At 49.5% G+C, this 23,229-nt stretch overlaps 1 protein-coding gene across 1 annotated transcript in view; it reads left to right on the forward strand.

Annotated features, from left to right (window-relative positions):
- Positions 1-23,229, forward strand: part of SAG (S-antigen visual arrestin) — a 40,860-nt gene that overhangs the window by 2,310 nt on the left and 15,321 nt on the right. Inside the window, exons 3-10 of the mRNA XM_007966691.3 lie at positions 5,827-5,887; positions 8,485-8,529; positions 10,391-10,584; positions 12,731-12,790; positions 16,682-16,758; positions 18,012-18,147; positions 19,011-19,095; positions 21,251-21,323. Of these exons, the coding sequence (XP_007964882.1) occupies positions 5,827-5,887; positions 8,485-8,529; positions 10,391-10,584; positions 12,731-12,790; positions 16,682-16,758; positions 18,012-18,147; positions 19,011-19,095; positions 21,251-21,323 (731 nt within the window). The remainder of the gene's footprint in view (positions 1-5,826; positions 5,888-8,484; positions 8,530-10,390; positions 10,585-12,730; positions 12,791-16,681; positions 16,759-18,011; positions 18,148-19,010; positions 19,096-21,250; positions 21,324-23,229) is intronic.

Here is a 23,229-nt window from a genome sequence, read left to right on the forward strand (position 1 = left end):
CTGGCATCGGGGAGGGTCCACCGTCCAGCGTCTGTGGTTAGCTCCACTCAACATCTTCTTATGAGCCAAAACTCTAGCTCAGCACCATCCAGTGCAAGCCACATATGTAATTTTAAATTTTCTAGTAGCCACATTTAAAAAGTAATAAGAAACAGGTGAAATTCATTTTGATGCTGTATTTTATTTTAACCCATTATATCCAAAAAACTGTCAGTTCAATTCATAAATAATATAAGAATTATTGAAATCTGGTGTGTATTTTACATTTACAGAACATGTCAATTTGGAATGGCCATATTTCAGGTGTCCGGGAACCACCTTAAGCAGTGGCTACCCTACTGGACAGGGTAGCTCGCCATCATTCTGTTTTTGTTTTGTTTTGTTTTGTTTTGTTTTGTTTTTTGAGACGGAGTCTCATTCTGTCACCCAGGCTGGAGTGCAGTGGCGTGATCTCGGCTCACTGCAACTTCCGCCTCCTGGGTTCAAGCAATTCTTTTGCCTCAGCCTCCCTAGTAACTGGGACTACAGGCACCCGCCACCACGCCTGGCTGATTCTTGTATTTTTAGTAGAGATGGGGTTTCACCATGTTGGCCAGGCTGGTCTTGAACTCCTGACCTCAGGCGATCCCCCGATCTTGGCCTCCCAAAGTGCTGAGATTACAGGGGTGAGCCACCGCGCCTGGCCCATTGTGGCTGACTTCTGAAACCCGTATGGGGGCCAAAGAACCTCCCCATCCTTACTGTGCCACCCAGGAGACCCGGCTTTGCCTGTGTGCTTCCCGCCTTCTCCTTTCCTAGCTAAGGAACTCCGTCATTTTAATCAAGCACTCTGATTCTTTCATTCTCCAAGCTCTTTCTCAAGTTGCATCTTTCCAGTCCATTTTATCTCAACTTCTAGCTAAAGAGGAAACCACTCGTGTTGGTGTCCCACATTGTTTTCCCCTCGCTCCTAGATAGATGTCCTTTCCACCCAGAAATGTAGAGGGTTTTTGTGGATAAGTCATCACATTGGGGAAAAGAGAATTCAATTCCTGTCTCATGTATTCAGATCATTTTGCCAGCGACGTCTGTGTGGCCCCAGGCATGAGGTGCCAGGGCTTTGAGCCCATTTCTCTGTAATTCTCCGGACGCTGCCCTCTTCTTTGACCTTCATCCTCCAGCAGGTGGCTAAATGCCCCCGCTCCCGGCGTCTCACCCACACTTGACAACATCCAGAAGGAAGAGGCTATGGTTTCCTGGGGTCTCTTGTAAGGGTCAGGAAATCTTTCCCAAGCCTCTTCTCCCATATCTCATTGGCCAAAACTGGGTCACATGCCCACCGTAAACCAATCCCAAGCCAGAAGAATTAGATGATCACAGTGAATCAGGCCAATCAAGAATCGTTCCCTGGAGCTGGCCTCCTCTGAGGACACCACCTGGTGGAAGATGGTGGTCCCTGAACACAGTTTGCAGCTTTTATCCAGAAGAAGGGGTGTGTGGCTGTTGGATGGCCCCCTGAAGGTTGGCTACACCCTGGGTTTCATGGTTGGCCACCTCCTCAGGGGCCTCAGCCATTGGTCTGCTTGTGTCTGCAGCCTCTCCTTTTTGCTAGTACTTCGTCTGAGCATGAAAAGAAGTACCAGCCGGGCGCAGTGCATTTTGGGAGGCTGAGGCGGGTGGATGGCCTGAGACCAAGAGTTCGAGACCAGCCTGGCCAACGTGGAGAAACCCCGTCTCTACTAAAAGTACAAAAATTAGCTGGGCGTGGTGGCGCATGCCTGTAATCCCAGCTACTCGGGAGGCTGAGGCAGGAGAATTGCTTGAACCTGGGAGGCAGAGGTTGCAGTGAGCCGAGATCGCGCCATTGCACTTCAGCCTGGGCAACAAGAGCGAAACTCTGTCTCAAAAAACAAAACAAAACAAATAAATAAATAAGTACTGATCTTATGCACCTCAAAACAACCACCAACTACCCTCGACCCTATCCTTTCTAGTTCTTCTTCCCTTGCAACCAAACCTTTTGAAAGAGAAGAAACATGTCCTCTCTTCACCTACCCTCTTCTCTCCCAACCACTCTCCAGTGCCCCTCATCTGCACCACAGTCAGGCTGCCTAACCGGCCCTCCCCTTGCCAATCCATTCTCCACTTTGCTGCTGATATGAGCTAAATCTCAGTGCTCCCTTCTATAAAATGGGCTCCATTCCTATCTCATTGAGTTGCTGTGAGGATTAAGTGAAACCATGTGGTCAAAGTGCTTAGCTTGGCCCTTGATACATGATAAGCACTCTAAATGCTATTTAATTCTTCCAAAAGCTATTTCTCTATTTAGCTTCTCTAAATACTGTTTAATTCAAGTCTTTCATCCTGCTTAAAACGCTTCAACGTCTTCTGAGGTTCTTTAGGGCCACGTCCTATGAGACCATTTCAGCAGCAGCCTGCATCCCCATTCGGTGGCCATTCACCTGCAGGCGAAGCCATTGGCAGTTCCAGAAGCATTCTCAGGGCCCTGGGCTTTGTATACATTTTGCTCAGACAGCATGCCCTCACCGTCCCCTGTCCCCTGGCTATGCCATCTGTCCACTGGATAGAGCCTCCTCTGAAAGCAAGAGGCTTCCCTCTCTCCTTCCCTCCTCACTGCCCTCCCCTCGGGCTTCCTCCCCACCAGCCTTTGCCCTGGCATTTATTCCAGGGGCACAATTGCCAGTTCACTCCCAACCAAAGAGCAGGGACCTTGGGGACCAAGGGGATGTCGTCTTCAGTTTTTATTTTCAGTAGCCAGCAGCTGCTGGGGCCTCCATAGCCGTGTATGGGATGAATGAAAGCAGCACTTGCCTAATTGACAGGCGAAGTCTAGCAGAGGAGACAGGCTCCTGCAAGAACACCCAGAACACAGTGTGCTGCACGCTGAGGTGGAATCACAGGCCACATGCTCCCGGGGCACCAAAGGTCAGGGGGTGCTGGGCAAAGGGAAAGATGGGGACCCTGAGGTGTCCCCTGAAGCGTGGATAGGATTGCTCCCAGGTGAAAGGGCAGCAGAAGGGCCTTCCTTAGAGTGGAAACAATAGGAACAGAGGCACAAATCTGTGGTGTTTGGGGGAGCTGTGGCAGAGCCGCTGTGGCCAGAGCCCGGGGAAGAGTGGAGCTGTTAGAGGGGACACTCTCAGGGTGGCCACGCACAAGGCCCTGGAGTTTATTCCACAGGGAAGGAGTGAGCAGCCACTAGACACTGAGCAGCTGAAGCGCGATGTAATAGTTACCATTCCTGCAAGGCAGCCTCCAAATAGCTTGATTTGAGGAGAATTTTTTTTTTTTTTTTAGAGACAGGGTCTTACTCTAGAGACCAGTGAAGATCTCTTTACCCCCTTTGTGGGAGAGCAGGGTTGGAGTATAATGGTATGATCATAGCTCACTGCAGCCTCAACCTCCTAGGCTCAAGTGATCCTCCTTCCTCAGCCTCCCAAGTAGTTGAGACTACAAGCAGGCACCACCTTGCCAGGCTAATCTTTTTTTTTTTTTTGGAGAGATGGCAGGGGGCAGAGGAGGGCGTATTACTTTGTTACCCAGGCTTGAACTCCTGACTTCAGGCGATCCTTCCCACCTCGGTCTCTCAGTGCTGGAATTATAGGCATGAGCCACTGTACCTGGCCAGAGGAGAGTTTTTAAAAGGGGCTGTTTGCTAAGGTGTAGGCAGGTGTGAAAGAAATCACAAGAAATAGCCAGGTACAGTGGTGGCTCACGCCTGTAATCCCAGCACTTTGGAAGGCTGAGGTGGGTGGATTGCTTGAGCCCAGGAGTTTGAGACCAGCCTGGGCAACATGGCGAGACCCCGTCTCTACAAAAAAAATATAAAAAATTAGCTGGGCATGGTGGCGTGCAATTGCAGTCCCAGCTACCTGGGAGGCTGAAGTCAGAGGATCACTTGATCCCGGGAAGCAGAGGTTACAGTGAGCTGAGATAGTACCACTGCACTCCGGCCTGGGCGACAGAATGAGACCTTGTCTCAAAAAAAAAAAAAAAAAAAAAAAAAATTACAAGAAAGAGCTCAGTGCGCCACATGGCAGTGACGAGCAGCTGGGCGCTGGCACCTCCCTGGGGCTAAGGGATCACACAAGTCTCAGAACCCCGAGGCCCTCAGGGCTACCTGCCAGGAACTGTGATCCCCACTAGGGGGCTGTGCCAGCCCCAGACCCGGCCACCATGCAGGCAAGGTGGGGACAAACATCTGGTCCACCTTGCCCAGAAGCCAGAAGACCAGGGAATCTACTAGGGTAACACACCCTGGTCAGCCTCCCAGGGGGGATCTTGAGGGCAAGGCCAGTACACCCACAGTGTTTAGGAAGCTGGGACTCACTGCAGGAACCAGCAGGTAGCAGTGTGAGTCCTGGTCAGCCCGCTCCTCTCAGATGCCAGGCTTCCACACCACCCAGGCTAGTGAGGCCTCCCAAATATGCTTAGTGCTGGGAGTAAAAGGTTTCCTGCGGAATCTTCTCTGTAAACCAGGGTTCTAGTGGTATTTGCTTGAAGTCACTTCAGCATCAATCATGCAAGTAACTTAGAGGACACAGGGCCACACTTCGGGACATCTGATATGGGTGGAAGGGGAGCGTATAGGACAGGACTTAATGCCAACAAAAATGATTCAGGCCGTTCCTGGAATACCAAATATTCATTTGAAGAAGGGGGCCAGCCGGGGGGCCACTCAGTGAAAGAGTGTGCTCTCATTCGTGGCTGCACTTGGCAAACACTGAATCCCTGTGTGCCCAGGACTGTGCAGTAGATGCTGAAAGACGTGCAGAGACTCCGGGTTACCACCACCAAGGCACAGTCCTATGGGTTAAAGTGCTGAGGGCTGGGGAACCCAACCCTGCTCTCCCATGAGTGGGTGGAGACCTTTGCTGCCAGGGGCAGGACAGGGGCAGGGCCTGTGGGCCCAGATGATGGCCATCCCCTCTCCACCCAGCTCCCTCGGGGTACGGCTTCAGGTCTACCTGTGCAGAAGTTCACCTGGTGGGATTTCAGGGGCTTCTCCAGAACTCCCACCTCTTTGCTTTGTCCAGAAGTTCTTTTTTGTTTGTTTTTGAGACAGAGTCTCGCTCTGTCACCCAGGCTGAAGTGCAGTGGCACTGTCTCTGCTCACTGCAACTTCCACTTCCCAGGCTCAAGAAATTCTCCTGCCTCAGTCTTTCAGGTAGCTGGGATGACAGGCACACACTATCATGCCCAGCTAATTTTTGTGTTTTTAGTAGAGACGGGGTTTCGTCATGTTGGCCAGGCTGGTCTCAAACTCCTGACCTCAGGTGATCCACCCGCCTCAGCCTCCCAAAGTGCTGGGATTACAGGGGTGAGCCACCACACCCGGCCTGTCCAGAAGTTCTTGTAACAAAGAGGGGATACCTTTCATTCCACAACTGGAAATAAAAGATGCAATATGCAAATGAATGGCAAACATCTCATTTGCATATTTTTCTTTTTTCTTTTTTTTTCTTTTTTGAGACTGAGTCTTACTCTGTTGCCCAGGCTGGAGTGCAGTGGCACGCTCTTGGCTCACTGCAACCTCTGCCTCCCGGGTTCAAGCGATTCTCCTGCCTCAACCCCCTGAGTAGCTAGGACTACAGGCGCATGCCACCATGCCCAGCTAATTTTTGTATTTTTTTTTTTAAGTAGAGACAGGGTTTCACCGTATTGTCCAGGTTCAAACTCCTGACCTTGTGATCCGCCCGCCTTGGCCTCCCAAAGTGCTGAGATTACAGGCGTGAGCCACCGCGCCCAGGCTGCAGCTGGTTTTTATCATGGATGCCTTAGCTTAGCATTCTTTGGCCCTTAGACCCACACCCGCTTGTCTTGCAGGTGACCATCTACCTGGGGAAGAGAGACTACATAGACCATGTCAGCCAAGTCCAGCCTGTGGGTAAGTTGCTTGGAGAAAATTGTGATGCTGGTTTTCCTTTAAGTCACAGATAACTGCTCACTTTGTATTTTCAAAAATCAGCCTTGCTAATAATCTAATTAAAGAAATGCAAATTAAAACATCAGTGAGTTTCCACTGGCTGAGTGGGAACAATTTTATTTACATTTATTTTTATTTTTTTGAGATGGAGTTTCGTTCTTGTTGGCCAGGCTGGAGTGCAGTGGCATGATCTCAGCTCACTGCAACTTCTGCCTCCCAGGTTCAAGTGATTCTCCTGCCTCAGCCTCCCAAGTAGCTGGGATTACAGGCATGCATCACCACGCCTAGCTAATTTTGTATTTTTAATAGAGATGGGGTTTCACCATGTTGGTCAGGCTGGTCTCAAACTCCTGACCTCAGTTAATCCACTCGCCTCGGCCTCCCAAAGTGCTGGGATTACAGGCTTGAACCACCTGTGTCTGGCTGGAAAGAATTTTAAAGAGTGTGAAGAGACAAAGGACTCATGTCTGGAATGTATGAAGAACGCTCAGAACTCAGCAGTACAAAAAGCAAGATCCTATGAGAAAACAGTGGAAAGACAGGAAGAGACATTTCATCAAAGAAGATACACGAAGACAAGCAAGCACGTGAAAACATCTTTGGCATCATTAGCCATCAGGGAAATACAGATTAAAGCTACAGTGAGAGTGTATTATATGCCTCCCAAAATGGCTAAAATATTTTAGGTTAGTGCAAAAGTAATTGCAGTTTTTTGCCATTACTTTCAATGTGGTGGCGAGATCTTGGCTCACTGCAACCTCCACCTCCCGGGCTCAAGCGATCCTCTGTCCTCAGCCTCCCAAGTAGCTGAGACTACAGGCATGTGCCACCATGCCCCGCTAATTTTTGTATTTTTTGTCGAGATAGAGTTTTGCCATGTTACCCAGGCTGGTCTCGAACTCCTGAGCTCAAGTGATCTGCCTGCCTCAGCCTCCCAAAGTGCTGAGATTACAGGTGCGAGCCACTGCGCCCAGCAGCAGTTTCGTAAAACACGAAACATGTACTTACCATATGATCCAACAGTTGCATCCCGGGCACTTATCTCAGAGAAATGAAAACTTGTGTCCTCACAAAAACCTATACATGATTGTTCACAGCAGTTTTATTTGTGGTAGCTCCAAACCGGAAAGAACCAAAATGTTTCTCAGAACGTCCCACGTCAGCTTCCTAGTTTTGATATTGTACTGTAATTATGGCAGATGGAACCATTGGGAGAAACTGGATGAAGGATACGAGGGACGTCTCTGTACTATCTTTGCAACTTCCTGTGAATCTATAATCATTTCAACACAAAACGTTTTTTAAAGACTGTAGAAAAACTGGCAGTTTCAGACACTGGATATGAAAATGTGCCTTGGCAAAACACTTTCTGGAAGGTTATTTGACAGCATGTTATCAAAAGCCAAATCCAATTCTATAATTTATTTTTAAAAAGTCATGGAGAGATATAAAGATGTATGTGTAAGGATGTTCATCACAATATTAATTACAATGGGAAAAACTGAAAAAAACCTAGATGCCCTAACAATAGGAAGTGATTAAATAATTTATGGTACATCCATTCAATGGAGTAATATGTAGCTATTAAAATGCTTAGCACATGTTTTCTCTATATGTGTGTGTGTATATATATACGTGTGTGTATAGATGTATGTATGTGAGTATGAATAGATGTTTGCAATGTATAATTGAGTGAGGAAAGCAGTTAGCTGAACAGTAAGTACAATAGGATCTCTTTTTTTCTTAGTAAAAGCATTCATATAATTAAGTGATATATATCTGGAAAAATTTTTTTTGGGCGGGGGTGTGGGGCAGTGTCTCACTGTCACCGAGGCTGGAGTGCAGTGGCATGGTCACAGCTCACTGCAGCCTCAACCTCCCAGGTTCAAGAAATCCCCCTACCTCCGCCTCTCACATAGCTGAGACCACAGGCAGGCACCACCATGCCTGGCCCATGCCCTGCTAACTTTTTTTCTTTTTTCTTTTTTGTATGTTTTGAGAAAAGGTCTGGTTCTATTACCCAGGCTGGAGTCCAGTGGCATGATCATGGCTCACTGCAGACTTGACATCCCAGACCTAAGGGACCCTCCTGCCTCAGCCTCCTGAATAGTTGGGACTACAGGCATGCACCACCACACCCAGCTAACTTTTTAAATTTTATGTAGAGACAGGATCTCATTTTGTTACCCAGGCCGCTGCTAATTTTTTAAAAAGCTTTTTGTAGAGACAAGGATCTCACTGTGTTGCTCAGGCTGCTCTCAAACTCCTAGGCTCGAGCAGTCCCCCTGCCTCGGCCTCCCAAAGTGCTGGGATTACAGGCGTGAGCCACCACACCTGGCCTGGAAAAATAAAATAAAAGTCTGCACCAAGAGCTTCACAATAGGTATTTTTAGGTAGTAGGAATTTGGATGACTTTTTGCCGTTTGCTTAACTTTTCTTTCTTTCTTATAATGAACATGGATTACATGTACAATTAAAAACATACATAGTTTTTAAAGTAGGTGTCTGGTTTCTTTGATCTTCTCCACCCTCACTACTCTCTCCCCATTTTGCCTTAGATGGTGTCGTGTTGGTTGATCCTGATCTCGTGAAGGGAAAGAAAGGTGAGATGAAGCCCCTTGTCTCAGGCTGGTTTCTGGGTGGAGTGGGCTGCTCTCTGGGCGGCTCTGGGAAGGGGCATTTATGTGGAAGGAGAGACAGGAAGGCAGAGGCAGCGCTCTTGCACATGGAACCAGTGCCAGGCCGGTTGACCCACACTCCCGTACCTAATTCACGTGACATAGGTCCCGTTGATGCCAGAGCTCACTCGCTCAGCAAAGTCATTGTCCAGGGTGGCAGATAAGTAGATGGTAGATGGAGCCCAGGTCTGTGGCCACCATCCGTGTGTGCTAGCCCCTGTATCGTGTACTTCTGTGCTAGGGGCAAACTCAGGAGGGCACCTGGGGTGCCTGGGACTCAGGAGGACACCAGACCTTGAATGAATGAGGGCAGAGTGAGTGGACAGTGTTTCTTCCGAGTCAGTGGCGAGGGGCAGTTACTGTTGGGGCTGACGGGCAAAATTCTCAACCAACACCAGAAAGGGGCAAATGATGCCTGCTGGGAGACAGGGGGAGTAAGACCCGGAATTTATGATGGCGCTTGCTTTGATGGTTCTGAACCAGTGTCACGGTGCCCTTGATGATTTCTGGCAGTTTTGATGTGTGTGGTAAGTAATTTGTTACTAATAACAGTTGCGTAAACCAAATTAGAACAGATTCCAGCTATCCTTGTGATAATGTCACTGACTCAGTTCCATTCTAAATATGCCTTTTTGAGTGTTGCTACTGGCAACATCAAGGAATTATTGAGAACCCTGGATGTGCCACTGGAATATGTCAACTGTGGGGCCATCAGCATCGAGAAGGGCATGGCTGAAATGGGGCCCCAAACGGCCCCCTCTGTCCTCTCCACCTTCCTCCTGGATGCCGTGCTCCTCTCTGGACCAGGAGACATCTGGGTGCCCTGCTCCTCTCTGGACCAGGAGACATCCAAAAGCCCATGTCCTTGACCAGAGAAGGGCGCCTGTTCTCAGGGAAAGCCACAGCACAGGACAGCTGTCAAACCGGGTGGTCTCTGGGCACCTTCTTAGTCCTGACCTTGAATGAGGGGCGAGTGAGTGGCCACCATTTCTTCTGAGTCAGCAGCGAGGGGCAGTTACCTTTAAGGCTGACAGGCAAAATTCTCAACCAACAGCTGCCAGCACTTGGAGGGGCCACCTCAGACGCGCTTTATATTTGAGAGATACATGCTTCGTGTCTTTTTTAGAAGGCGTAGTGAACTTCCATACAATTCTTTTAGTCCACTGGGCGCGCACTTTAAGTCTGTTCAACAAGTGGAATTTTCAGAAGTGGGGGTTTGGAGCACGCTCAGTATGTTTCAGAGCAGTGTGAAAAGGAGGCTGGAACTCGAGCCTTCTCAAGTTGGACTTCGCCTCCCCATGTGGCCTGTGAGCCTTCTGGCTCCTCACTCAGCCCACGATTGACTCCGGCCCACATCTGCTTGGCTGCCCAGCACTGTTTCCCTCTGCATCTTACCTTCTTCCTTCATTCGTCCAGACATCCTGCCCGCCAGAACCTGAGCAGCCAGCACTGTCTCAAAGCTTCTGAGGCCACGGAGCTAGGGAATGAAGGGGGCGGGCAGGATGGAGGGGACTGGGTCCTCTGTCTGCAGATTCCTACCATTCTGACAACATGACACAATTGGGAGGGAGATGCCAGGATCTCCCGTTAGAGTGGTGAACCCTCACGAAGGGGCTGATTCTCCAGAGCGGTGTGGAGTAGCTGGGTAGCAGGGTTCTCTCCAGTCCCAACCCGCATCCTTTCCAGATGCTAAAAGTTGAAAACCCGTGCCCGCTGCCCACTCCATCAGGGGTGGTGGGTGCCAGGCTGAGTGCCAAGTCCAACCCTGCCTTCATCTCCTTTGCAGTGTATGTCACTCTGACCTGCGCCTTCCGCTATGGCCAAGAGGACATTGACGTGATCGGCCTGGCCTTCCGCAGGGACCTGTACTTCTCCCGGGTCCAGGTGTACCCTCCTGTGGGGGCTGCGAGCACCCCCACAAAGCTGCAAGAGAGCCTGCTCAAAAAGCTGGGGAGCAACACGTACCCCTTTCTGCTGACGGTGGGTGACTCCTCCAGCCAGCCCTGCTTCCTTCACCCGCAGCACCTTATCATGTGGGTGGGGGCAAAGGGAAGGGGACAGAGGAAGAACTTCACATCCGTGGGCCTGGAAATTGCACCCTTGAAAGAAATTCTAGATTGCATGGTCTGTGATTGTCTTTTTTTAAGTCTTTGAAAATAGCCTCTCAGCCTTTGAAGACACCCTTTCAACCTACCGTTTACATATTTCCCTTCACCCGACCCCCTAATTACATGAGCACGTGTTATTCCTTTGCTTGCTAAGCTCGAAAAAGAAAGCTCACAGAAGTGCCCCTCGGCCCTGGGGAGTTCTGAGCAGGAAAGGGTTCCCTACAGGACGGGAGAGCTTAGGGAAGTAAGATGTCATCTTTTCCCTTGCCTGCAGATTGGGGGATCACAGGAGATATCTTCATCTTCCTGGGGGCCCGTCTCTCATCCATTGAGACCTGGCTACCTACGGTGCCAGTGTGCAAACTCCCTGAAGTCTTGGGCGTGAGCTCAGTTGGGGAAGCTACCATTCCCTTTATTAGCATGTTTATTTGTCTTAAGAGCATATACACTTCCAAAGTCACATGGTTCAGCCTTAAAAAGGAATGAAATTCTGTTCTGTGCTACACCATGGATGCATCTTGAATACATTATACTAAATGAAAGGAGCCAGACACAAAAAGACAAACGCTCTATGGTTTCACTTACAGGAGATACCTGGAGTAATCAGATTCATACTAACAGAGACACAGTAGTGCTTCCCACGGGCTGGGGGGTTGGAGGATGGGGAGTTGGGTTTAATGGGAACAGAGCTTCAGATTGGTCTGATGAAAAACATTCTGGTGATAGATAGTGGTGATGACTGCAGAATACTGTGAATATACTTCATGCCAATGAACCATAAAAATAGCTTAAATGGTAAATTTGATGTTATTCTATGTTTATCACAATTGTTTTACAAAATCACATTTATGAAAAAGTTATATGGTCCTGGGTGCTCCCATGTACCTGTGCTGGGAGTTTGAAGTGACATAACCTTTTAGAGACAATATGTCAACATGTACTGAAAGCCTTTAAAAATGGGCTTCTCCGAGATCAGGAGATTGAGACCATCCTGGCTAACATGGTGAAACCCCATCTCTACTAAAAATACAAAAAAAAAACAACAAAAAAAAAGCCAGGTGTGGTGGCAGGCACCTGTAGTCCCAGCTACTCCGGAGGCTGAGGCAGGAGAATGGTGTGAACCCGAGAGGCAGAGCTTGCAGTGAGCCGAGATTGTGCCACTGCCCTCCAGCCTGGGTGACAAAGTGAGACTCCATCTCAAAAAAAAAAAAAAAAAAAAAAAATGTGGTTCTCTTTCTAGCAGTGCAGCTTATATAATTAATTGGCTAAAACTGATTTATTACAGCATTGTTTATAATGGCCAAAAAAGTAAAGACCACTTCAGTAGCCAGCAAAGGGGACTGGCTACGTTAAATGTATATTCTAGAGCCCTAAAGCAGATGATTCAGAACCATATTTTATGATGTGGGAAAATGGTCACAATCCTTTCTGAAAAGGACTAGGATTAATGAAGTGAGTAAACAGACTACAGAACATGATCAGTACTTTGTCCCATTTCTGTAAAACGTCTTCTCACATACACATATTTAGGCGTGGCCGGGTGTGGTGACTCACACCTATAATGCCAGCACTTTGGGAGGCCAAGGTGGGTGAATTACTTAAGATCAGGAGTTTGAGACCAGCCTGGGCAACATGGTGAAACCCCATCTGTAGCAAAAATACAAAAATTAGCCAGGCATGGTGGTGTGTGCCTGTAATCCTAGTTACTCAGGAGGCTGAGGCCTGAGAATTGCTTGAACCCGAGAGACAGAGGTTGCAGTGAGCCAAGATCATGCCACTGCACTCCAGCCTGGGTGACAGAGAAAGACTCCATCTCAAGACAACACATACATATTTATGTGTACAGGCAGGAAATTTTGGGAAGGTTATGTTAGCAACATGTATTTGGGTGTCAGGAGTATAGGTGAATGTTTTTTTCTTGCTTATCATCTTTATTTTCTGATTTTTACATGATTATATATTACCTATGGAACAGCCCCTTCTGAAATAAATGATTTTTCATTTGTTTCTTTCCACAGTTTCCTGACTACTTGCCCTGTTCAGTGATGTTGCAGCCAGCTCCGCAAGATACAGGAAAGGTTAGTTCAAGAAGAAATGCCATGGTTTCATGGATTTGTTCATTCCTTCAATAGACTTTTTATTTTTTTATTTTAATTTTTTTCTGAAACAGGATTTTACTCGGTTGCCTATGCTGGGGCTCAGTGGCGCAATCTTGGTTCACTTCAACCTCTGCTTTCTGGGCTCAAGTGATTCTCCAGCCTCAGCATCCTGAGTAGCTGGGGCTACAGGTGTGTGCCACCACACCCAGCTAATTTTTGTGTTTTGTGTGGAGACAGGGTTTCACCACATTGACCAGGCTGGTCTCAAACTCCTGAGCTCAAGTGATCTGCCTACCTTGGCCTCCCAAAGTGCTGGGATTACAGGTGTGAACCACCGTGCCCAGCCCATTAGTCTTTTAAAGATAGCTTTTCGTCACGGAAAATTTCAAACATACCCAAAAGTAGAGTGACCAGTATAAAGATCTTCTGTGAACCCATCACTCATCTTCAACAATTATTAACCATGAACATCCTTGTGAACAAAATCACAGAGTCCCGACCCCCATGAGTCTCACAGATTAATCGAGAGCACCAGGTAAACCCAAATAACAAGGAACTACACGGCATGTCAGGTGGCCACAGATGCTGTGGAGAACAAGAGGCTTGTGAGAGGCAACAGGAGTATCTGGTGGGATATGTGTTGAGGGTGTTTAAAGCCAGCCTCTAATGAGGCCAAGGAGAAAGCCACACTCTCCCGGGGAGAGCCTTCCAGGTAGAGGGCACACCTCGCCTGCTATGTTCCGGGGGCAGTGAGGAGGCTTCCTCCTGAGTGAGAGGAGCAAGGAATGGAAGGGGAGTCCAAGTGCAGTGACTCAGGCCTGTCATCCCAGCACTTTGGGAGGCTGGGGCGGGTGGATCAACCCAGGAGTCAAGACTAGCCCGGGCAACGTGGCGAGACCCCATCTCTACAAAAAACTACAAAAAATAGCCATGATTGGTGGCACATGCCTGTAGTCCCAGCTACTTGGGAGGCTGAGGTAGGAGGATCACTTAAGCCCAGGAAGCAGAGGCTGCAGTGAACTGTGATCATGCCATTGCATTGCGCTCTAGCCTGGGCGACAGAGTGAGACCCTGTCTCAAAAACAAACAAAAAAAAGAAAGTGGGAAACTGAAGTTAGAGTGGAAGGGAAGGTGTGGCCAGATCACGAAGGGCCTTGTCAATGTTGTAGAGACTTGGGTTTTTACCTGAATGAGGTGAGAGCCATTGGCAGGCTATGAATGACAGGCGCTGACTTTCCAAACAGTCACTATGGCCACAGAGTTGAGAATGGAGTTGAGTTGGCTAAGCATGTGATTTGGCTGAGGGTGTGTGAGAGAGGAGTGAGCCAGGTAGACGGGGCTCCAGCATGGAAGGAGGCAGTAGGGACAGGAGGAGAGGGAGGTGCCAGGAGCTGTGGGTTCAGGCCCCGTAAGCCACTGGATCTGGGATTCATGAGGAAGGGAGCTACACAGATACAACTGAGGGCAGAGTGGCAGGTTCTGTAGCTGGATTATGGACTGGGCAGTGATAGGTGATGACAAGGGCAGTGTTTTTGTCCTGGGGCATCTGACCCGATAGTGGTTTGTGAAATCAATGTTGTGGATCCAAAATGGCATTTTAAAAAAACAGAATGGAATGGAATGGAATGGAACAGGCTGGGTGCGGTGGCTCACGCCTGTAATCCCAGCACTTTGGGAGGCTGAGGTGGGCAGATCACCTGTGGTCAGGAGTTTGAGACCAGCCTGGCCAACATGGTGAAACCGTGTCTCTACTAAAAATACAAAAATTAGCCAGGCATGTTGGTGAGTGCCTGTAATCCCAGCTACTCAGGAGGCTGAGGTAGGAGAATTGCTTGAACCTGGGAGGCGGAGGTTGCAGTGAGCTGCGATTGTGCCACTGCACCCCAGCCTGGGCATCAGAGCAAGGCTCCATCTCAAAAAAACAAAAAACAAACAAAAAACCCACAAAAATTAGCTGGGCATGGTGGTGCGCTACTCGGGAGGCTGAGATGGGAAAATCGCTCAAACTTGGGAGGTGGAGATTGCAGTGAGCTGAGATTGCGCCACTACACTCCAGCCTGAGCGACACAGCAAGACTCCATTGGAAAAAAAAAAAAAAAAAAGAATACAATAGAATAGAATAGAACAAAATGGAATGGATTGGAAAATCTCAGAGTGGGTCACACATGGTGAAGCTGAATGTGGTATCAGGAGAGTTGTTTCAGATGTTTGTGTCTGTTTACTGGGCTATGTTACAAATCCAACTTTCAGAACATCTCGAAGCTACTGGTCCAGGAAAATGGGGTGGGGTGTGTGCAGTCGAGATGGGGGAAGACGAGGTGATTACAGAAGGGGGCACAGAACAATGGGAAATGAAATTGGTTGTGTTAGATCTTATAGTTTTCTATAAGACAGACCCCAAATTCAGATTTTTAGGTGACCTTTCTTGATTTTTACAACACTGTACAGGCCCACCAAAGCACCACCTGTTTCCTGTTCTAGGAGAGGAGAAGGTCTTAGCACAGCCGCAGGGCTTCAGGAAAGGGGGCGAGCCCTGAGCCCAGGGAGCTTGAGAGAAGTGCCTGAATGCCTGGGGGCCTGGGGGCTCGACAGCTGAGGAACCCAGGTGGGCAAGCAGAACAGGCGCTGGTGTGGCTGAACAATGGCTGGCTGATGGCAGGGAAGGATGCGTATTTATTTTCCACCTAGAGTTTAGAACTGCTATGGTTCCCTGGTTGCAGAACCGATAAATCCGTGCCTCATATGTCACCATGGACAGAACTGGCTTCCTGTAATTTTTGTCAGCTCTCCTTTCCCCACCAGGCAGTGGTGGAGAGCAGACTGGTGCCCACCTCTGGCTCCCCAACACCTGTGAACGTGCAGAGATGAGGGAGGTTACTGAGGGCTTGCACTGGGGGCCAGGGGCTTCACACACTGGGAATCGGGGGAAGGTCACTGGCAGATGTGTTCATTCAACCCACACAATGCTTAAAAGTCTTTTTATTTAATTTAAAAACTAGGAGATTTCATTCCAAATTCCATGTGGAGTTTTTTTTTTTTAAATCGAGCTGGCTGGGTGCGATGGCTCACGCCTATAATCCCAGCACCTTGGGAGGCCAAGGCAGGCAGATCACGAGGTCAGGAATTTGAGACCAGCCTGGCCAACATAGTGAAACCCCAACTCTACTAAAAATACAAACATCAGCCGCGCATGGTGGCGCATGCCTGTAATCCCAGCTACTCTGGAGGCTGAGGCAAGAGAATCGTTTGAACCCGGGAGGCAGAGGTTGCGGTGAGCCAAGATCACACCACTGCACTCCAGCCTGGGAGCAACAGAGTGAGACTCCCGTCTCCAAAAAAAATAAAAAATAAAAAATCGAGCTGCCAGCACTGGGTGCCTTGCTGCCTGGCCACATGAGGCTGCCGCTGAACAGCAGGTGACCATGGGGGTCAGGGTTTCATACTATATCAGGGGATTCCTGGACCCCAGCGCTGGCCCTGTGAGTGCCTGTACCTCTGGCCCCTGCTGTAGGCAGTGGAAGTCAATAACATGTGCGGGGTCACAGTTGGGGACGCCTAAGTGTGCAAGGTGGCGGGAGGCAAGGACAGCGAGGATGCGAGTGACTCTCCACGGCAGCAGGAGGGCTCATGGGGCAGGCGGATCCCCTCCCTCTGAGGGCTTTGGGCCCATGGCACACTCCTTGTGCTACTGTCATTGTTTCACTGTTAGTATGCTTCCAAATCCCTAAATGCTGCAACCCCGAATAGGACACGGCCAAGACAAAAAGAGATAGTGCCACGTCACGTGCCCTACGTGAGGTGTGACCCTCTGGCCCGGCACCCAGGGCGGGAGGTGCTGACCGCTGCCTGTCTGCTCTCTCTTCCCAACAGTCCTGTGGGGTTGACTTTGAGGTCAAAGCATTCGCCACAGACAGCGCCGATGACGAAGAGGACAAAATCCCCAAGAAGTAAGAGTGTGGTTGTGGAATAGGTGAGGGGTCTGCAGTGGGGGTGGAGAGAAGAGATGGCCTTACCTTGTCTCTGTGGGACAGAACTCTTCCCACAGGGCTGGCACAGCTGGGGTACCATCTGCATGTGGGATAGAGGTCAAAGGTTGATCATTTTTGGGAAAAAAAAATACAAGAAAATGACAGGGAAGTTAGCAACCTCCAGGGCTCACATAATCCCGTGAAACTCCCAGGTTTCTCCTTTCTTTAGGTTTTTGGTTTGTTTGTTTGTTTTTTGTGGTAAAATATACACAACATGAAGTTTGCCATTTTAACCACTTTTGTATTTTATTTTATTTTGCTTTTGGAAGTGGAGCCTCGCTCTGTCACCCAGGCTGGAGTGCAATGTGACCTCGGCTCACTGCAACCTCCGCCTCCCAGGTTCAAGCGACTCTTCTGCCTCAGCCTCTCGAGTAACTGGGATTAAAGGTGCCCGCCACCACACCCAGCTAATTTTTTTTTTGTATTTTTAGTAGAGACGGGGTTTCACCATGTTGGCCAGGCTGGTCTTGATCTCCTGACCTCAAGTGATCCGCCCGCCTTGGCCTCCCAAAGTGCTGGGATTACAGGCGTGAGCCACTGTGCTCGGCCCATTTTAACCACTTTTAAATGTACCATTCAGTGGCTTAAGGACATTCCGAATGTTGTGTAGCCATCACTGCTGTCTATACTCAAAACTTTCTCATTGCCTGAGCAGGAACTCTACAACCATTAAGTCTACCGTTCCATCCCTCCCAATCTCCCACCCGCGTGCTGTTTTCTTTTTTTACCTAAACAAGGTTTCCGCCTGGCCCTTCACCCAGTCTCCTCCTGTCCCGTGTACACATCTCTGGAGGCGCAGGAGCTGCAGTAGTGGAGCTTGCATGTATATCGCAGCTATTCCATGAGGTCTTTGATACCCTCACACCTCAGCCTCTCTGAGAGGAGGCAGAGCTGGGAGCCCATGGAGCCTAAGAGGCTAAGCTTAGCCCTTGGGACGTTGCCTGGCCCCACAGCTTTTCCCCCAGGGAAGGGACCAGAAACCAGAACCCCAGGCTCTCCCACCGTCAGGGCTGCCTCAGGCTCTGACCAGTGTCCTTGCCCTCTTTCCGTCCACCCTGTCTCTATGTGGAGTGTTCCTGGAGAATCCCCGTGTGACGGTTGGGAGAGAACAGAGCCCTCCCTGAAGCGGCCTGGGTGCCAATCCCTGGCTTGTCTGTGGCTGTTCCCCGCAGGAGCTCTGTGCGGTTACTGATCCGGAAAGTACAGCATGCCCCACTTGAGATGGGTCCCCAGCCCCGAGCTGAGGCGTCCTGGCAGTTCTTCATGTCTGACAAGCCCCTGCACCTTGCGGTCTCTCTCAGCAAAGAGGTAACCACCTACCATCGCTACTACCCACAGGGCAGCAGGCCTGGGGGCAGGCCCCACATCCCCTCTTCACCAGCCCCAGCCCCTGTCTACATGGGTGCCTTGCAAGGAAGCTTGTTTTTAGGATAAAGCACCAACGTGCGTAAGTGACTGGCCTGTTTTCACAGCCTGGAGCTGGTCAGCGTGGTCCTTAGTGGAGGGTTTCCACCTACTGGCTGTCCCAAGGGACTGGGGAAGGAAGGTGCGCTGCTTTGCACATACCTGCCCCCCAGCTGTCCTTGCCCTCTCCACCTCCATTGGCCTCGTTCACCATGGAGCATCAATAGCTGTGATATCGCAAATTCTTCACTTCCTGGGAAATTTAAATTTTGCAGAAACCATATGGGATGGCGGTGTCACCTGTGATGTCATCTCTTAGGGGTGTCACGGTGGGAAAAGGTGAAAGCTGCTGGCCGAGGCTGCCTCTGGTTCCTCTGGTCAGTGGTCAGCCGTGTGTGCACTGTGTGTGCATACACGTGTGTGGGTGTGCCCAGGGGCTGGGTTACACGGGCTCTGCTGGGCAGGATGCCAGCACTTGGTTTTCCCAGTGGTTTCCTTTCACTTCACTCATCCTGCCCCCATCACCTTCTGAGCCCTGGCCTCCTCCATGCGATGACTGGAACTCCATTCCCCTCCCTAGCTTTCCACAGGTGGGTGGAATGTTTCAGACCCTTCCTTAGAAGAAACGTGTTGCTGTCACTTCATCTTCCTTACATTCTGCTGCTTTTCATCTAGTGAAAGGGATTGAGATGAATCTAGAAAGCTGTGAGATTAAAGACACTACCACATCTGTTCTCTTCTTCTGACCTGTCTGCTGACTTTTCCAGATCTATTTCCATGGGGAACCCATCCCTGTGACCGTGACTGTCACCAATAACACAGAGAAGACCGTGAAGAAGATTAAAGCATTCGGTAGGACCTTCTTCTCAAAAGTAGAGGGCAGTCTTCTAGAGTTTCTGATCCTGTTTCCTGAGGGGTCACTTCTCCAGTCTGACAAGGCCCTTCTGGGTCCTTGGAACTGGCTACTTGTCTCTGCCGTCATAGGCAGCAGGACTGTGGAGGGAGAAAGGCCTTACAAGTCATCTCAGTCAACTTCCTGCCCACTTACAGCTGGTTTTTGTCTTGGAACAAAATTCCTGACAAGTGATCTCTTTCCATGGTCATGCCTTCCATGTGCTCAGGCCCCACAGTGCTCAGCATTGTTGACAGATGCAGCACAGTGTCGTGGGTGAGGCCTAATTTGTGGACTCCTGCTGTGGGCTCTGTGATCCCAGCATCCGCAGCAGGGGCTCCTTGTCTGCCTTCTCAGGCTTTGTGTGGCTCTCAGGAGAGGTCCCATGTGGAAGCGCTTTGTAAATGTTGAAGTGTGACGGTCTCGGCTCAAATGGCCATCATGTCATGGCTGACCTTGCCATATCCTGCAGGGGAAGTGCCTTTGCCTGCTTTTCCCACACATTAACTAAGCTCAAAGGGCATCAAAGCACAGGGGGTCATATATGATGGTCTTATGTGGCTCTTTTACGAGAAAGACATGATGGAATCACCTGTGAGGGTAACCTCTAAGTTCAGTTTTTAACTCAAACATTTGATGACCGAGACAAAATGAGACTTATACATCTTGGGGTGACTAACTGTCCCAGGTGGCCCAGTACTGAGGATGTGAAACTTCCAGTCCTAAAATGGGCTATCCCAGGCAAGCCAGGATGAGCAGTGGCCCTAGGTGTCATATACCACTTTTCCCTGTGAGTCATCACAGATGAGGGTCAGCAACTCTGATGCGTGCAGGCTAAGGAATTCTAGACTTTTCCCTTCCCTTCCCTTCCCTCCCTCCCTCCCTCCCTCCCTCCCTCCCTCCCTCCCTCCCTCCCTCCCTCCTTTCTTTCTTTCTTTCTTTCTTTCTTTCTTTCTTTCTTTCTTTCTTTCTTTCTTTCTTTCTGTCTGTCTGTCTGTCTGTCTGTCTGTCTTGACAGAGTCTCCCTCTGTTGCCCAGGCTGGAGTGCAGTGGTGTAATCTCGGCTCACTGCAACCTCCACCGCCTGGATCAAGCCATTCTCCTGCCTCAGCCTCCCAAGTAGCTGGGATCACAGGCGTGCACCAACTTTGCCCAGCTAGTTTTGTATTTTCAGTAAAGAGGGGGGTTTCGCCATGTTGACCAGGCTGGTCTCAAACCCCTGACCTAAGGTGATCCACCCGCCTCGGCCTCCCAAATTGCTGGGATTACCGGCATGAGCCACTGCACCCAGATAGCTGTTAAATTTTTTAAAACAAAATATTAATTGCTTTCTATAGACTGGGCACTGTGCTGCATACCTTGCACAAATTGTTTCTTTATCCTCAAACTTTGGCTGGGTGTGGTGGCTCACGCCTGTAATCCCAGCATTTGGGGAGGCCAGGGTAGGAGGATCCCTTGAGCCCAGGAGTTCAAGACCAGTCTGGGCAATATAGGGAGACCCTGCCTTTATTTTTTTTTTTTAATCCTCAAACTTAATTTTAAAGGTGATTAAAAGTCATCTTTTTAATCATCACAACGTCCCTATGAGTTAGATGCAGTTATTACCCCCATTTTACTGATGGGGAAACTGAGGCTTAGAATAGCTAAATAATTCACCCCACAGTTAGTGGCTAAGCCAAGACTGGCACCCAAACAGCCTGGCTCCAGGCCCACCTTCCTATCTACCACGTTCCACCCACCAACCAGTCCTGTGCTGCCTCTAGCTAGTCTCTTGGAGGACAGGAAGGACAATGTTCATGAAATAAGATGGAGGGTGTTAGATGGGGCTAAGCATAGGAAAGGAGGAGTCTCCCAGGAGCTGCAGCCTGGGAGTTGCAGGCACTGGGCTATGGGTGGGAGTTGATACAGAGCAGGTTATGGGTGACCAGAAATGACCTGGAGACAGAACTTCAAAACCACAGCCTTGAAGCTGAGGGCTGAGAAAGCCAAGCCTGGGAAGTGGAGGGAAACCATCATCAGAGAGGAGAGACCAGCGTGCACCCTGGGACGCCGCAGGGAATGTGCACGTGTCGGGGGACCAGTGCTGACCACCTGACTCCCGTCTTCCCCTTGCAGTGGAACAGGTGGCCAATGTGGTTCTCTACTCGAGTGATTATTACGTCAAGCCTGTGGCTATGGAGGAAGCGCAGTGAGTAGCTGGTGGGGTTTCCATTTCCTGGGCGTCTCAGCCTTCTGTGTCAAGTTTCTCACCGGTTATTGCTGAAGAGGGAACTAGAATGTTCAGCTAGCTCGCCAGCCTTCCACTTCCTTCCTCTTTCTCCCTTCGAGGGCTGCACAGAAAGTGAGCATCTTATCTCTGCGTCTACCACACCCCTCTGTGCCCATCTCACAGGAGTTCTGAGGATTAATGCTAGCCAAAGAGTGATGCAGAGGAGAGGCATAAAGACAGAAATGTCACCATGGGATCAACTGGCTTTTTCTATTTATCCTTGGAATGAGTTGTTAGGAATTTGATACTATTTCTACCTCGCAGAAGATGGTCAAATGAACTGTCAGCCCAGGCTAGGATTCTGTATCTTTTCATCTCAAATTGAAAATCGTAACACCAGTGACAGCTGGATTATAATATATCCATTCTTAGCCGGTTGTTGTGAATGACTTTTCCCCTTTGTTAGAATCAAAAACAAATGAGAATCCTGCCATGGTTCCTTTATGCTGGCCTGAGAGACCTGCCCAGCTTTGCTGTGTGCCACAAAGTCAAATAGATTCATTTAACACATGGCTTGGAGTGGAGGGCGATGATCCCCCACCTCCAGCCCCACAAGAGGATAACTTGGCTAGGTCTTAACTCTTTGCCTCGCTCGCATGTTCTAAGCACCGTTGTATGTAAAAAATATTAGCAGAGTTAGAGGAAGGTTAGGGTAGGGGAATGATGAAAGACAAACTGATTCCTTAAGATAATATAAAGTAATAGATATATTTTTTTGAGATGGAGTCTCACTCCATTGCCCAGGCTGGAGTGCAGTGGTGAGATCTCGGCTCACTGCAACCTCCACCTCCCAGGTTCAAGCCATTCTCCTGCCTCAGTCTCCCAAGTAGCTGGGATTACAGGTGCCTGCCACCACGCCTAGCTAATTTTTTTTTTTCTTTTTTGAGACAGAGTTTTGCTCTTGTTGCCCAGGCTGGAGTGCAATGGCACGATCTTGGCTCACTGCAACCTCTGCCTCCCAGGTTAAAGCAATTATCCTGCCTCTACCTCCTGAGTAGCTGGGATTACAGGCGCACACCACCACCCCTGGCTAATTTTTTGTATTTTTAGTAGAAACAGAGTTTCACCATGTTAGCCAGGCTGGTCTTGAACCCCTGATCTCAGGTATCTGCCCACCTCGGCCTCCCAAAGTGCTGAAATTACAGGTGTGAGCCACTGTGCCTGGCTGATTTTGTATTTTTAGTAGAGACAGGGTTTCACCTGTTGGCCAGGCTGGTCTCAAACTGCTGACCTCAGGTGATCTATCTGCCTCAGCCTCCCAAAGTGCTGGAATTACAGGTGTGAGCTACCGCGCCCAGCCTATATGGTAATATTTAAAAGGCAACTTTAGGAGAAACTATTACTGTTACTCAAAACAGATTCAACCTTCAGGTCTAGAAGGGAGGGAGACAGGAAAGAACCACCACTTATTGCCTCCTTTCTGCCAAGCCTGGGCTCTGTTCTGCCTTTAGGGGATCCTCACACATCCCTGTGTCCTGGGGGTCTTGGCCCTGGTTCACCTTTCCACATGTGCGCAGCAACATGGGAGCGAAGGGTCCTGGCCCAGTTTTCCCCTAATATGTATTCCATCACCTGGTCCTCTTTCAAAGTGTTGGGTGCATTTTGGGTCAAAGAGTCCCAGGAAGCTGGAAAGCATCCCAAACTCCCCCAAAGGCTGGAGGAGCCTGGGAGCTGGACTGGACCGTGCTGATGAGTCTCAGGCTAGAGGTCACTCGGAAGGCTGCAGAGCAGGAGCCATCGTCCCAGAGCCCTGTGGCTTCTGGGGCTTTGGTGGGCAGGCTTGCACGGAACCAGGTCAGACCTGACTCCCAAGCTGCTCCCCGCC

This window comes from Chlorocebus sabaeus, chromosome 10 (genome assembly GCF_047675955.1).
Source record: "Chlorocebus sabaeus isolate Y175 chromosome 10, mChlSab1.0.hap1, whole genome shotgun sequence".
In the NCBI taxonomy this organism is placed as follows: domain Eukaryota; kingdom Metazoa; phylum Chordata; class Mammalia; order Primates; family Cercopithecidae; genus Chlorocebus; species Chlorocebus sabaeus.